Below are 17,362 nucleotides of genomic sequence, written 5' to 3'. Positions count from 1 at the left end.
GCTTGATTGCTCGATTTGGCTATTGAAGAAGCTTTTTGCCTTTAGGCATCAAGAGTAAGCGAAAAATGACCCCCCCTTTAAGATCAAATAATTCCATCGAATTGAGTATGACTGTATGTGTGATAGCATTTACTCTACAAGGAATATCAATGAACCCGATTATTACAATTGTTCAGAATAGCTTTTTTCTTAGCTTCTAAGGTTTATTTCTTAGTTCAAGATCCCTCTTACTAACTGAAACCAAAGAATTAGCAGTTTCTATTCCGCTCAAAATAGGAATGGACTAGGGTTATGAACTTACAATCTGATGATCGAGTCGATTCCATGATTATAAGTTCATTTTATACCGGATCAGATCAGGATAGGGTTATATACATTCATTAATTCTCATAATGAGAAGGGGCCAGTCAGAAAATATGACATGACCCATGCAACTAAGGGGGTCAATTGGGCAGGTTGACTTGTTTTCATGTTAAAAAACAAGTTATGTTATTTTCTGTCTGTCTGCTTGCAGTTTCTTATTTTCGTGTCCTTTTTTTTTTCTAAGTCTCTTCTCTACATTCCTTTTTTGAATTTAAGCGTGTCAAAATGAGTTGAGTTAATAATTTACCTGTTCAAAAAGTTATTTGGACTAAAATAATTTGATTAAAAAGCGGGTGATAACTCAATCTGCACAAATCATAGTTCTTACTAAGTTTTGTTTTATTTATTTGTTCTTTTATAACTTTTAAGTACTTAATAAAAAAAACTTTTATTATGACTATATGATATAACATATCAAACAGAAAAAAATATTTTTTAAAAACATTTTGATAATATGTTTTAGAGATAATTACGTCACATAGTCATTCGGCAAAAATAATTACCAAAAAATGATCATTCATTGTATAGGCATGTATAGTAGTGTATATTTCATGTATAGTCAAGTTATATTCAGTTTTTGAGTGTATCATAATGTATATTCAGTGTATAGCTCTTGTATAAGTAATGTAAATAAAACATGGTTATATTTGTTGTAAACTAATTAGTTTATTGTATATATTTGAAATTGTCCCTATTTTTTATGGACAAATTTATATATCAGCCCAATAAACTAATTAAAAGACTTAGTTAAAGACTTAAAAGTGCTTGCGATATTTGACGGCAAAATTTGGTAGTATAGATTGAAAGTACAAAGTTAAATGCTACTCTACTAATTATTTTTACACAAAAGTTTGAGGTGATGTGCTAAAATAGAAAAATATGGGATGAAGCACAAATGGACATTTAAGGACTAACCTTTGTAGTTAAAATGCTTCTGCGACAGAAATTGGAATAATTAATCAGACACCTTTCACGAGGAAAGATTATATATTTTAGGTTAAGACATAAATAAGAGTAAAATAGTTAAAAACTTCTTATAGTTAATATTTTTTTAAAGTACGTGTAAAACATAAACACTATATGTAATTTGAGATGCAGGGATAACCTGCCTTTAATTAGAGTTCCTTTTGTACTTAATTACATCAAATGTGCACTTAATACGTGGTTAGAGGGCTAGTATCATGAGGGAAACCTTTAGACGATTTAGTTTACGAAATAGTCAACAAATGCATAGATTTTCTATATTTAAGAATAATATATCTACATTATCCATATACATATAATCAATGATAAATTTTGTATATTTTGGCCTATATATATAATCATTGTATAAAATTTTGTATATTTTGGCCATATTGATAAATAAATTTGGCCGAACCATATAGCTTACTCAATAAGATTACCAAAAAAAATTGATTTATGGCGGTAGTTCTCTTTAATTGGTTAGCATTCTCTGGCTTAAAATGCTTAGCTAGGGTATTTAATTACCTAATTAATTAACTACATTTTCAATAGGTGCATAGAGGAAATCCTCATGCTACATTGTCTCCTTTTCCTTTGTTGCCTATTTTTTATGACCAAATCTTGTTGCTTTCGTGTTCAAGACGTAGCCTCCTTAATTAAACACGTACAGTTTATTTGTATCATTGAATTCCATACAATTAAATTGAGACATTATATTGAGAGTAAAAAAGAGTTAGTATTCAAAAGAAAATGTTCAGATTCATACTTACTAAAATAATGTCCATAGTTTTTTTTTCCGACACTTTAATGTGTTCTTATTATTTTGTAATGAGTTATTTCTATTTTAACCGTAAGCCCACCATTTTGACATTTTTTTTAGGTTAACTTACTCAAATTCACACTGGTTTTGGAGAGTTAATTACTCAAATTTATGCTGGTTTTGGAGAGTTAATTACTCAAATTCACGCTAGTTTGCAATATTATAAATCTTATCAGATTTTGGACTTCGAATATATGTTTCTAGCGCGTTCAAATATATGTATCTTGGATACATGAGTTCAAAATTAAGTGTAATTTGTTTTAAATACACTATATTCAAGTAGATCGCATGTATTTGACTCTTTTGCTCGTTTCTCTCCCTTTATCTGGTATCCCACATACATGTATTTAATTTGATTCGCATGTATCTGGGGATCTCGATCTCCTCCCTCCTATCTCGCTCGCATCTCCCCCTATTTTACTATATCTAGTAGCAAAAATACATATATTTAGGTGTATCTAACTTGAAATTTGATATTAATTATGAATTAGTGAGACAATATGTAATTATTTCAAACTATAAAGAAAATATTAGTAAATATAGAAGGAATGTTTGTCTAGGTAGTTTTTTTTGAAAAAACAAGTTCAGGTATATATCTCCTTTCCTTTTGTAATTAAAATAAAAGTACATACTATTATTTTTCTTTCTGTGAGATACACGATAATAGAAATATTCAAGTTTTTTCTTGTTGATACTGTAGATTAATTCTTTGTTGTTTCTGCTTCTAATTTATACTAAAATATTTTCTTAAATCTTGGAAAATATATCTATTAGGTGAAATATTCTTAAGAGCAGTGTCATTACTCATCAACAACACACCCCAAAGGTTGAAAATAAAATTCGTATTTATGCAGTGTGTTCGAATTGAAGGAAAATGTTTTATATGGAAAAAAATTCTTGAAAAATGTATTCTAGGAAAATAAGTGGCTTTCTTATACTTATTTTTTTGTGTGTGATATGCAAGTAAAAAATATTATTCTAAAAGTATTTGTATATAATCTAGGCAAATAAAATGGGAGGAGGGGATGGTGCGAACAGGGATACAGGGGGTGGGGTGAAGATATGGTGTACTGGATGGTGTGAGACGACACAATCAATGTGAAATGCAACATGTAGAACTTATTTTCTCTATTTACATTAGGCAACTCATTCTTCTCATCTATAAGACTATAATGAAAAAATACTTTCCAAAATTTTTTGACCCAAAAAATGAAAAAATAAAAAAATATTTTCCTCCATGCCGAACACACCCTATATTCTCTGGGCATGTATAATATACATTCCTGATCAAGTAAGTTCTCCATTGAAGATACAACAAAAAATTCCATCTCCACTTCTATTTTAGTACATATCTTAAGGTAGTTCAAGTGGAGTTTTCCAATACAAAAACTAGTTGAATCCAAAACTCCCATATTTTCCACATTAGGGACATCTGACATGAAACTCTGAGAAAACAAGCGTCTGTTCAGAGACGCTATTAGTTAAGAATTAGTTGGGATATCATATTCTCCTAATTTCTAATAAATGCCCAATCGTGGACATTTTTTATATTTGACAAAATTGCACCCGATGATATGACCTAGTAGTTGATGTGATGAGTTACAAATCATCAAGTCTCTAATTTAAATTTTAGCAAATGCAAAAATATTAAGTGATTTTTCTTTTGCATTTGTTCAAATCTTGATAGACGACAAAGTTATTTCTTCCGCCCAAAATAAGTGTTACATTAGCAAAAATCATGTTTATTAAAAAAATAATAAATATAATGTGTTAGTTTAATAAACTATTCTTGGTTAATAAATATCTCTTGAAAATTGATACTACTAAGAAGATGGATTATAAAAGTATAGCTGAAAACATATGATACTAATTTTTGTCTTGAATTTCTAAGATGACACTTATTTTGGGACAATTTTTTTTTTTTTGAGTAAGATAACACTTATTTTAGAATAGAGAATATATCTATACTTGTGCTTGTGTAAAATAGCAGTTTAACATATACCTTATAAAATTAATAGAGGTTTTTGCAAATTAGCCGTATATATATATAATTTTGAAAAAATTGAATTGTTACTTTCTTGATGCCCCCACAGGTTGTAGGGGCAAGTAGCATTCAATTGTGTAATGGTCAAGTGCCATCTTAAACCTGAGAATAAAGCTGCCTATCGACAACCTTGGGCCTAAAAATGGACTGCCTTGTTCACACAAGCATTTAATAATAGATCTACCAACAAGTTTAATCTCACTATAATGAGATTTCACTTTTTTTTTTCTATGTACAATAGAACAGTTGGGAATTGAGTCACCCCCACAACCCCTCCCCCAAACCCCAAATATATACAAGTTAGTAATTAACAAGTTTTTCTTAATGGGTCATTGTTTTGGCCCCCACATTTCTGGACTTTCAACTCTTGGCCAGCATGGACTTTATTCTCCCATTGTTGGACCACAATGTTGAATACAATGTACATTTACAGAAAATAAATAAATAATAGAAATGAAAAAAGAATATTCAATAAGACTGAGAAATTAAATTCTGTTATGTAGAAGGAAAAAAATAATTCAAACATACTTCCATTAGATTGATAGAATAAAGTTCCAAGTACAGAAGTCAATACCCGAACCATACAATTTTCTTGTCTTGACAAAGTAACAATTGTTAACACTTTCTTACCAAGATGTTTCTTGTATGGTGCGTTCTTGACTCCTCTAACGCAAAATGAAATTCGAAAAAGAAAAAAACACGAATCCACAATTCATAAGGGAAAAATATGCTAACCAACCCCCCCCCCCCCCCCCCCCCACACACACACAAAAAAAAAAAATAGAAAGATTATGAGTTGTGAAATGTCATAAAGCTGTGACAGAGGTAATGAAAGAAGCATTGAAATTTCCCAACTACTTCTAAACAGAAGCAGAGAGGTAATTTAAATGCTGAACTGATGATTTCAAAAAAATAGGATCAGGAAGTGGAGCAATTCAAGGCAGATTTAATTTGGTGAACAGTGCTCCCTATGAGATTATTCACAGTGTTTACTGATTCTGGGTTCATTTTTGCTGATGGCAAACTGCTTACTAAAATTTGAAATACTACTGTTATAAGTGAACCCCCTGACCTGCCTCCTCCTATAGTACTTACATTTGAGCTGCTGCTGCATGATGCTGCCTCCGTCTCTTGTTGTCGTCCGTCTGGCGATATTGTGAACCCCGAGGGTAGCAACGGGATATATGTGGGGTCCTCACCGCTCATCGCTATGTTGATGGCTGGTATATCTACTGGGCTATACACTACTAATGCCCCTGATGAGTCTATGCAGCTTTCTTGGAGTATCAGCATGTTGTTCTGGCTAGTGTTATAGGCCTAAAAATATGCAATATTTTTCCTCGTAATCAAAATTTAATACAAGGAAATTCATTTATAATCTTTAAGAAAATATATTTATAGTATGGTTTTCATCATTTTTACCCGTAGCACAGAAATGCAGTTCCCTGAATGAGAGCCATTTACGATATGAGCTACCTCTTGCACTGGATTTTGGTTGGAAAGGACATCCCACTGTGAACATAAACAAATGAATTCCTCAAATTAAGATCGCATTTCATATTAACTAAAAAGACAACGAATAGTTACATGTACCAAGTAATCCCAATTTACAAGAACAGAAAGTCAATTGAAACTTTTCTACATTTCCCCACTGGGCACAAAGTCAAATGAATCTAGAAGCATAGTCAATTTGCAGACCTGGGGTCGAGTGCGTTCGTCTCTGAAGAAATTGAAGACATGTTGTGGAGGAATTGGCAGCCAAATTGTGGTAGCTGCACTAATGACTACGCCATTGGGCTGGCCAGGATCAGTGCTCTTTTGGAGAGTTGCTCTGACTTCAAACTCATTCAAACCAGAAATTGTGTTCCATTGGTGTCCATTAGATGGATTTACGCTAGCACAGAAATTACTCACCATCCTTTGTGCCAATTTCATCATGCTCCTCTTCCCATCGGGCGATGGAATTAATGCTAATATAACATTACACATTAATCCATCAATTTAAATTTCTAATTTTATCAGGAAAAAAAAAGGAATTTTGATTTAAGCTACCTTCACCAAGGTCGTGAGACGGGTTGCTATTAACCATGAGACAAGCATATCTTTCACAAACTCTTTGAAGAGTGCCAACCCATCGCTCTGCTCCAAATGCCAATCCACTGTGTATAAGATCTCTATATAGCCTATGAATTAAACCTTTCTCTTCCACTTCTACATGTTCCACCCAAGTAACCTATTCCACAAATAAATTTAGAAATTAATCTCATAATTAATGACAAATGTAGAGCTTATAATGTGATTATTACGGGCATTTTGGACAACCTTGGAATAACCATTGGGCATATCTTGTATCAAGCATCCAGATGGAAGCCTATGAACTTTGCAAGAAGTGGAAGAATACTGATTTTCTTGTGTTATGTCATAAGAGACATCAACAATTGCCCACGAGCCTTGCTCAATCTGCTGGCAAAACCGTAGAAAATACAATTGTCGCGTCGGGACCAATGGTGAAAGCACTTGCAATTCTTCATACATCTGCATCATGTAGTCGTTTTCAGCCTAAAAAAAGATGTATTTTCAAGAAAAAATTCATCTTCGTTAAGTATATTGAACTTCTTTACCAATTGTAGTGTACTAGTTCTGCTGCCCATTGCACCAGATGATATTACTTCGAGCGTTCTAGCCTTTGAAACAATTGTAGGAAAGAATTCATGCCATTTGTTCTACCAAACAGAAAATAGGGAAAAAGATCAGAAATGTCAATCAACTCTTTCCATTTGCAATAAAAAAATGTGATAATAAAAACTAACCGCATCCATAAACACGTTGACCAATGCTAAACCATTCATAATAACAACACCTGAGTCCCTGGAAGCCTCAATCCGAACATTAGGATTTTTCAAATGACTATTAGCCCTCGGGAAAACACGATCATAGTTGTCGAAATTAAGTACATCTCTTCCATCAATTGTGGACTTCATCCACAAAGGTTCATTAGTTTGCACCAATTTAATAAGTTCCTCCATTGCATTACCAGCAATATCAGCCATAAGTGACTTATCCATGTCCGATAAATTCAACGTAGCATATGCCAAACTGGGCATATTCGACGAACTTCCAGGAAGAAGATCGAGATCAAGATCAAGGGAATTAGGGCCATGGCCAATAAAACTAGACATGGACAAGTCTAGTGAAGATAGATGAATAGGTTGCACTGGTGGGAGTTGTGAAATTGGCCTCCCTATATACTTAGCAGCAATACTAGATACTTTATCAAGCTGCATGATGTTCGTAAAATGAATAACTACATCAAATAAGTGAAATTGAAAGATTAAATTAGGGAAGAAATTAAATTAATTAAAATAAACCTCTTCTTTTAATTGCATGTTTTCAATTCTCAATTTTTGCTCATCAAAATATGAATCTTCAGTAACAGGAGGACCTCCACATGATGGGCAAATCACATTCTTCAAAGCTTCTCTAATTGCTATATTTTCACATCGAATTTTATCATTCTCTGCTCGAAGTGCACAATTATCTGCTCTCTCGTGTTGTGCCTAAAAATACCAAACCAAAAAGCAACACAATCAGTTGAATAAACTCGCAATTTTTCGAAAAAATAAGAAGATACAGAGCAAAGATTAAACAAACCTTCATTTGAGTCCTTCTATTTTGGAACCAAAACTTAATCTGTCGAGGAGCCAAACCCAAATCTCTACTTAACTGCAATCTCATCTTTTCATCTGGATGCGGACATTCCTTAAAAATACTAGCAACACCAAAAACTCAATCAAATTAGCAAAAAAGAAATTAAAAAAAATAGCTACCGATTGTAAATGCAAAAATGCATGGATAGTACTGTTGTACAGGAATTTCAATTTCTTACGCTTCAAGTCTTTGAATTTGATTAGCAGTGTGACGATGATAACGCTTTTTCCTCCGGTGAGGATCGGAGGCGTCGTGGGGATCGCCGCCGCTACTGGTGCCGCCACCACCACTGCCGGTGCCGGCGTACTCCATTGATGAGAATTATACTTTATTAAGCGTCAATAACTAACTAGTGAGTAGTAGTACTGAGTTTGAAGAAATTTTTTTAGCTATTCCCATTACAAAAAGAGAGAGTGAGAAGCAAACAAGAATCTTCAATTCACTCAGACCATTACTACAACCACCAATATTAAATACTACTACTGAATGGAGAAATTACCATATAGTAAAGACAACTCACCCCCTAAAATAATAATAATAAAATAATAATTAATAGTAATAGTAATATATCACTAGTAACGAGGGAGAAAGAAAATGATAGAACAGGAAAAAGGAATATGCATAAGTGAAGTTGTTATTTAGCATAGTTCAAGGGAAAGACCAGTGGATATTTATATTTATTTGGTAAGGGATGGAATATCACAAGTATATTATATATGAATTTAGAAAGATAAATTTGTGGAGAAAATGCTGCTAAAGATAAAAAGTAAGAGAGGAAAATTTGGGGGAAGTTTACATAATTGAAAAAAAAATTGTTATAGTTATAAGGAAAAGATTATTATTAATTTTATGTTCTACGTATAAATTTATCAATAGATATTATTTAAATGACTTGATGTATTAATGGAGCGCACTAAATACTTTTCGACTGCTAGTGGTTAGTCATTACTTACCCTAAGGGGCTATATGTGCACACACTATTTACAAAGTGCTTTAATTATAGGACGCTGTGTCCGTATTGACTATTGTAACCGACGGATTAATTGTCTCATCATTCGGAGCTAATCTTCAAGATACATTGTAAACGTGTTTTTTTTTTAAAAAAATAATAATAATTTTGGGCTCTGTCATTTTTATATATTATTGGAAAATTTGATGTCGTTGTTAAGGATAATTCAATTACTATAACGGTTTTGGCAAAGAGCAAAAACATAACTTTCACGATGTTAAGCAACCCCCCACCCCAAAAAAAAAGGGGGAGAATTATAAATTAAAGTAATTTTTTAAATCTCACTCCACGTCAAGATATTGATTTTGGTGGTCGGATTAGTTCGAATTAACACCACGTAAAAACCATTCAATGAAAATATTTTATATTAAGATTTTAATAAGAGACCTTTAGCTTGAAGTGAATTCAAGATGTTATATTGATCAATGTTAAGTTAATATAAAATAAAAAATGTAAATTTTTACTTAATTTTTTAACACATATATAAGATTCGAACAAAAGTTATTAATACAAATGTGAGTTCATTTGTTGTACATGCTAGCTCTACCTATACATTTACTGACGGAAAAATCTTATTCATTGCCACACAAACCCAGGGTGATAAAATAAAAGTAGTTAAGAGTGGGAAAACATCAATTGTAGCGAAGGAAAATATTATTTTCTAGTCTTTTTTCGATTTATCTTTTGGAAAACTTTTTTTTATCAATTTTTTATCTGGTATCTAATATTCGTATTGAAATTTGTGTACTACAGAGCTTATTTTGCTAATAATATTTCAAATAAATTTTTTTCATATCTAAAGAACAAATTCGAGATATCGAATTAAAAGTAAAATAGTTTCTCGACAATCTATTTTGATTTTTGGGCAACTTTTTAAAACCAAGGGTTTACCAATTACCAGGCTGACTAAGTCGACCAATAAAGTCAAAACTATCAAGGGTCAATCTATCCTGTCATGACGACTTGAAATTTATAACCATAAAAAGTACTTGCTTTACCAGTTAGTAGTAGTAGCAGATTTGCAGTGACGGTGCATGACGGCAGTTTGGGGTGGCAACCGCCCTGATTTGACCTTCTCTTTCTTCCCTTTTCTCAAGGGAAATCCATAATTTATTACGTTATCTTTACAGTGTGATTAACTTATATATATGCAGGCATAATTAGTATATAAAATTAATTACAAAATACATAAATAACTTAATTTCTAGACTATCAAACTTAGGCTTATCGAAATAATAGTCATCTCTTTAATCTAAAAATCTTAAAATGATAACTATTTGAAACAAACTTTTTAAATTAAAGCAACTATTGATTTGCAACGGAGGAAATATTAGTTAATAAGAGCAATTTGGCTAATTTAACCTAGTGGAGAAATATAGGAAAAGAAAGAAAGACAGTGTTTATGGTCTTTGAAAAGGTATATGACAAAGTTTCAAGAAATGTTCTTTGGAGGTGTTTGGAGGTTAAAGGTGTCTCGATAATTAATATTAGGGCAATGAAAGACATGTATGATGGAGCCAAGACTCGGGTTAGAACATTGGGAAAAGACTCGGAGCATTTCCCAATTGAGCTACATCAGAGATCAATTCTTGGCACTTTCCTATTTGCTTTGGTGATGAATGAGTTGATGAGGTCTATTCAGTAAGAGGTTTCATAGTGTATGTTGTTTGCGGACGACATAGTACCTGACATAGTATTGATTGATGAGATACGGGACAGAGTTAATACAAGGTTGGAGGTTTGGAGATAGACTCTAGAGTTCAAAGGGTTTATGTTGTGCGATACCAAAAACAGAATAATTGGAGTGTAAATTCAGTATTGTGTTAGATGAAGCGGATGTGAAAATACGGCTTGCCACAAAGACTATTCGTAAGAGAGGAAGTTTCAAGTATCTTGGGTCCGTAATCCAGGATAGTAGGAACATCGATGATTATGTCACACATCGCATTGGAGAGGCAAGAATGAAATGGAGGCTTGCCTTTGGAGTTTTGTGTAATAAGAAGGTACCACCTAAATTTAAATGTAAGTTCTACAGAGTGGTGGTTAGACCATCCTTGTTGTACGGGATGAAGTGCCGGCCAATCAAGAACTCACGTGTTCAGAAGATCCATGTTGAGGAGATGCGGATGTTGAAATAGATGGATATGTGTCATACTAGGAACGACAAGATTAGGAATAAGGTTATCCGGGAAAAAGTGAGAGTGACCTCTGTGGGGGATAAGATGAGGGAAGCGAGATTGAGATAATTTAGATATGTGCAGACAGCAATAAAAAAGTTCGAGAGGCTGTTTGTAGGGGGTACACAGAGGGGTAAAGGTAGGCAAGAAAATATTAAGGAGAGATGATTAGAAAGGACATGACACAACTTCATATTATCGATGACATGACTCTAGATAGGAAGGAGTGGAGGTCGTTTATTAGGGCAGAAGGTTAGTAGGGGTGGCATGTTGTCTTGCCTTGCGAGAAATTAGGCTTGTTAGTGCCTATTGTAGTACTAGTCGTGCCCTTCTAGTTGTTTTCATAAGTTGTTTATTGGGCATAATCCATAAATAGGGACTTAAACTTGGTTTCAAAGTTTAAGTTGGACCTTGAACTTTCATAGTGCACAAGTAGGCACTTTAATTATCCCACACTTAAACAAAAAGACACTCGATACCTGCAGCCTAAACGCGTGTAAGACAAACACTGTGATGTGGATTTATTAGTCATTCAATTGCTGCCAACTAATTTACACGTAGATTTTAAAATTTAAAAATAAAATAGAACTATATACAAAGGTAAGGTGTCACTCCCCGGAAGGGTACCTTATATGTGGCCGGCACTTGAAAACCATTGTTGGCATTCAAGCGAACCACTTGGTCCAATCACACTCTCATTCAGTCACATTCTATCAGTGTAAGAGTCAACTCACAAGGATTCTATTCATAAATAAGGTCAAAGGCCAACCACATATTCAATTTAACAAATAGTAAGAATGAAACTAGTCAAAACGAACAAATCAACATCATCTACACTCTACTCTATGAAGCCTCTATCAATAATCTAAGAGGTGCCAATGACAAGTTCATGGATACCACAAATCAAATAAAGAAAAACTAACTCAAAGCTGAAAAGATAATTGCGGTATCCTCCGAAAAAAGGGAGGACTCACCAACTAGATGGAAGTGAATAGATCCTCAACGGTGTGCCTGTTGATGATCTCTAGTATCCGTCTCTGCATCATGAAATAATGCAGGCCACATGGCGTCAGTACGTGGAATATACGAGTATGTAAAATGGCAGAGTGAAACATGCATCAGGGTAGAATCAGTCAACTCAAGAGAAGAACCAATTCAATTAAGATGTCCTAAGTCTAAACAAGAATATGATTTAGACAAGACCAATCATGTACAATCCAATCCAATCCATTCCAATTCGACTCAGAGTACTATCAAGACCTATATGGGAGTTTCTCTTATCCGACAACCATCACTTATGAGCCAGTGATAGTACAACAAGCCAACGTTGTTGTCACATCCGTTCATACCTTGCCAGGGTAGGAATGAATCAACAATCATGGGTCCACAATCAATCAAGTTCTATCATGTCAGGATAGTAATTTGGGAAACATCCGACTTTAATGGTCCAATTCTCTCCTACGTTTGGCGACGTAGTTATTGGGTTTGAGTTATTACTTACTCTTACCCAATTCGGTGGTCTATACTCCTCCCAAGACTCAATACTCATAAAGCTCTATCCAATTAGTTTAATCTAATCATATCGACAAGTTTCATGTGGACCCCTATCAATTTATGAATTTTATCATAATCAAACCTTTCAACAAATCATACTATCCAATTAGTCTCAATCACATCTTTCAAGAGTAGTTAGATATACTTGTATGAAAACAATAAGTTATGTTCCTATTTTATGCCATTCACATTCCTAGCTATCCCAATTCGTGCTTTTCATTCCAATCAGTACATATACATAATCATTTACAATTAATCAATATATATATATATATATATATATATATATGGCTACATTTTATGAAGTATCATGTGAAAAGTAATTTGTTCAAGAATTCAAGTCATGAAGATCATCAATCAATTAATACTATGTAAAGGTATTCTAGGATTTTAGGAAAATTCAAGAAAACGTTCATGGAGGGTTCAAATCTTTCACAATTTCTCTCCAACACATCTATGGGACATATGGAAGAACTAATCCATATTTTAGGTTAGTCTTACATACCTTAAAATCTCCATAAATCTTGATGAAAAATCTTAACTTGAAAAAGAACAATCAAGAGACCCTTTCTTGAAATTCTTTGACTTGTTTTCTTGAAAACCCTATGGTTAGGATTTAAGATGTCACGACCTAAAATGGGCCATGAGTGTCACCCACACTTAACCTCGTAGGTGGAAGAACCAAAGATACAAACTTCAACTAATAAATATGACAATAACGCGGAAGCTCAATTAAATACGTTTTTTCCAAAACCTGAAAGTCATCACATGAATAACATCTAAATTCTAAAGCTAAGTCTCGAATTATCAAACACCAAATAAATAATATAACGTGTCCGAAAAATAAGGAAACCATGCCATGACAAAATATTCCATCGCCAGCTAGAAGGATAGCTCACCCTGCAATCCGATAAACTGGAGACTGACTAGAGCTGAGGTCGAGTCAAAGCCGATGGAAGACTCGCTGCACTCCACAAATAAAATAAAGAAAGATACAAGTAGGGGTCAGTACAGGACAATATGTACTGAGTAGGTATCATTGGCCGACTCAAAATAGGAATCAATATGCAATAAGTAATAGCGGAAAATCAACCGTAGCATTTAACAAGTAGCAACCAACAAGATCAAGATCAAGTGATAACACAATGAATAATTTCATAACCAATCAACAATATTAAGATCACATACGAGGACTCAAGCCTCCACATCACACTCTTTTGGAAAATGAGTTATTAGAGATTGAGTAGTATTAAGTCATTTTAATTTATTTTCCTTTAATATTACCGTGCCAGAATGTGAAACCCGATCCAAATATACCGTATCGGAATGTGACACCCGATCCAAACATACCGTGTTGGAACGTGACACCCAATCCAAATATACTGTGTCAGAATGTGACACCCAATCCAAATATACCGTGTCGAAACGTGATACCCGATCCAAATATAATTAATTTATCATTCTTCATAATTACATTCCACTTCATTAACAATATTTCATCAAGCCTTCTTTATTCAAGGCACCATTTTTGATAGGGCAAGTTCAAGATTATGGATTTCATGGTTTCGGGATTTCAGACCAATCAAAACAACATATCAACCATCTAAACCACAACAATTAAATGCGTAGTAAACTTCACACATTACTCAATGAATATCAATCACTATTAAGATTCTATTTATGATATAGAATAAAAACTAGAACCTACCTCAACCGAAGAACCGAAGTAAAGCAAGCTAATCCACCAATGTCTTTCCCTTCTTCAATGCATCAGACCAATTTCAATCTATCAAATATATAATATTTATAAGTAAACTAATCGATAAACACCAATATTATATATATGTTTAACCTAGCTCCAATAACTCACCCAATTCTATAAACACGTTCCTAATCTTGATGTCACTTAACATGTCAACTCCTATATTTTTTGAATTTCAAAACTAGGATTAAACCTCAATTAAATTAAATAATCACTTTAAAACTTGAGCCTTTTGTAACGCTTCTAAATGATCAAAATCTGTTCAAATACATAATCTTCATAAGAAAACGAATCCAATGACACCCATATAGCTATATTTATTTTCGGATAAAAAATTGGGTCAAAAACCCATCCCGAGTCATTGAAGTCAAATTTGAAATTTTCTTTCCGATTATGTTCACTCATGATAAAATAAACTCACATGTCAAATTTCAGTTAAAACGGATCGTTATTCGACCTCCAAAATCAAGATTTTATGTGAAGAACCCTAGGGTCATATTTTCTTATTTCAGCGTTATTTCTCCACCAATATACCATAAAATTATATTCATAATCGCATAAAAATTTAATGGAAAGGATGAGAATAACTACTTTGACGCTTTAGAATGAAAATCTTTATTTTTCTCATCTCCTTTATTTTTCTTTTCCCCTTTCTTTCCTTTCTTCCTCCGTATATTTTTTTCCAGTTTCTGGTTCGTTTTCTTGTTCGCTTTCTCGCTGCTGCTTATACTTATATCTGATGTCTTAATGCCATCAGATTTTTTTTATATATATATTCTTTTATTATTATTTACTTCCTTCTTTTTCTTTTCTACTCAATTATGTATCAAAATTAATAAATTCTATCCTTTTCCTTTAATAATTGGTATAGAGTGATAAATAAATTGACACTTTAACCCAATAATTAAATAAGTTATCTAAGTTTTCCCCTCAACTAAATAACCGTAATTATCAAAAGGTCTAAAATATTCAATTAAAATTTTACGGAATGAGTCTTTTATGAACTAAAAATTCCTAATACTCAAAACGATCTAATGGGTCGTTACATAAGATTTCTCTTAGTGATTCACGAATAGATGAAGAAGTTTGGTTTGAAAAGCTTGAAATCTATGAATGAATTACCTTGTTGAAGAATCTTGAAAAAGAACCCCAACTTGATGCTTTTTTGAAAATTCTTGAGTGCTGATGTTTAGAAGTGAATGAGAGGGGTTTTAATGAGGAAAATTAATTTCTACAAGTTTAGGGACATTAAAATAATTTTCCAAAGGGTTATAGGACAAAAATACCCTAAAAAATAAAGGGGGCGTCGTTCGTCTTAGGCAGTGGAGTTCGTGTCCTATCCGCATCGTGGATCCATCACGGACTTCTGTCAAGATAGAGCGTCTCCAGTAAAATGGTCATAACGTTTTACTCTGAACTCCAAATGAGACAAACTTGGTGGCGTTGAAAAGAAGACTCAAAGATCTTTAATTTTATAGTTCATGGGCCACTCAATTATTTATATTTTAGGAGATATGATTGTTTGAAGTTGACCCTTATACGGACTCGTCAGAAAATTTAGCCGATAGAAATTCTTTGGACTCGGCTTGGTGTTAGGGATACCTTATGACCCTAAAACACAACTAATATACTTCAAATACTTAGTAATTGATCCTAAATTATATATACAACTAAAAGTCACTGAGTTCGATCCTACACGCACATGAAGAATGGTTCGAGTCTTAGCAAAAAAATTTGGGGTGTTACATAAGGGTAGGGTAACAAACTTAGAAATATTTTCACCTTTTCACTCACTATTTTATCAAAATCGCAAACCCTAGCTATAATTTCTTCGCAAATCAAAGGAAAATTTGTTCAAGATTTGTACTTTCAGTTGATATTCTTGGATGTTTGCCTTTTATCCTTCATCCATTTAGTCCAGGTATGATTAATTTTTTACTTTTGAAAGTTTATTATTGATAGATTGCAGAATTTTTTTGAGACCATGATTGTAAATTCGTTCCTTTTTACAACTTTGGTCATATGAGTCATCTTCATATAGCTCTTTTTCCATAACGAAAAAAAAATTTAGAAGCCATTTCCATTTAAAAAGATCGAAAATGGTGGGAAAAAAAGGAGCAAAAAAAGTTTGAGTATAGAAAAGAAGAGGAAAAAATGGGATTTTGATTTGAATAAATAAAAGATATATATAAAAGGGATTTATTAAGGGCATAAGTGTCAATTCAACATTTTTTTACTGTTGCTGGCCGCGATTTTTACTCCAAACGCGCTAAAATTGAGTGTTTTGCACGCGTTTTGTCAGGTAGGACTCAAGTATTTTTTTTGTTTAAGCGTGGGATATGTAAAGTGCTTACTTGTGCACTATGAAAGTTCAAGGTCCAACTTAAAATTTAAAGCCAAGTTTAAGGTCCTATTTATGTATTATGCCTTATTTATTGTGTTTCGATTATCACACTATTTTGTTATTATTTTTTTCTTATAGACTTTAAATTATTTTTCTTATTAACATTTATATTTTTTTCATTGTTTTCTTCTTCTTTTAGTTGGGTTTGATGCACTTGAGCCGAGGGTCTTTCGGAAATAGACTCTTTACCTTTATGAAGTAGGAATAAAGTCTGCGTAAACTTTATCCTTCCCAAACACCACTTGCACTAAATGAGATTTCACTGAATATGTTATTGTTGATTAATTTAACACTATTAGTTCTTCAATTTATGACATCATTAATCTATTTTTATAAACAAGTGAAATTTATTTACTTGCTTCTCAATTATAGAAGAACTAATGCTACTGTGGAAGTTTGATATTTTTTTTCTTAAATGACAAGTATTTGAAAAGAACAAAAATTATTTAGTAAACATAACGACTAATGAGAACGGAGGAAATAAGAATGTGTATTATATATGTACCTTTTCAAATATTAATTCAGCAACAGAGGTAAAAAATCAACTAGGCGTCATTT

At 32.9% G+C, this 17,362-nt stretch overlaps 1 protein-coding gene across 1 annotated transcript; it reads right to left on the bottom strand.

Moving 5' to 3' along the window:
• Positions 1 to 4,960: 4,960 nt before the first annotated feature.
• LOC129895057 (homeobox-leucine zipper protein HDG11) lies at positions 4,961 to 8,354 on the bottom strand. The gene is made up of 10 exons (XM_055970691.1): positions 8,077 to 8,354; positions 7,842 to 7,959; positions 7,559 to 7,747; positions 7,001 to 7,468; positions 6,812 to 6,913; positions 6,513 to 6,725; positions 6,243 to 6,423; positions 5,889 to 6,160; positions 5,613 to 5,702; positions 4,961 to 5,507 (listed from the first exon to the last, which is right to left on the bottom strand). The coding sequence occupies exons 1-10, from the start codon at positions 8,208 to 8,210 to the stop codon at positions 5,109 to 5,111; spliced, it is 2,166 nt and encodes a 721-aa protein (XP_055826666.1). The 5' UTR covers positions 8,211 to 8,354; the 3' UTR covers positions 4,961 to 5,108.
• Positions 8,355 to 17,362: the final 9,008 nt, after the last annotated feature.

Source organism: Solanum dulcamara, chromosome 7 (genome assembly GCF_947179165.1).
Source record: "Solanum dulcamara chromosome 7, daSolDulc1.2, whole genome shotgun sequence".
NCBI classification, from domain to species: Eukaryota; Viridiplantae; Streptophyta; class Magnoliopsida; order Solanales; family Solanaceae; genus Solanum; species Solanum dulcamara.
This window is presented reverse-complemented; position numbering and strand designations above follow the sequence as displayed.

Bases quoted from the DNA above. Each gene is read 5' to 3' on its own strand.
- LOC129895057 (XM_055970691.1), bottom strand. From the start codon at position 8,210: ATGGAGTACGCCGGCACCGGCAGTGGTGGTGGCGGCACCAGTAGCGGC. The intron at 6,914-7,000 runs GTTAGTTTTTAT...TCTGTTTGGTAG, and splicing joins TCAACGTGTTTATGGATGCG to AACAAATGGCATGAATTCTT. The intron at 6,161-6,242 runs GTAGCTTAAATC...ATGTTATATTAG, and splicing joins GTCTCACGACCTTGGTGAAG to CATTAATTCCATCGCCCGAT.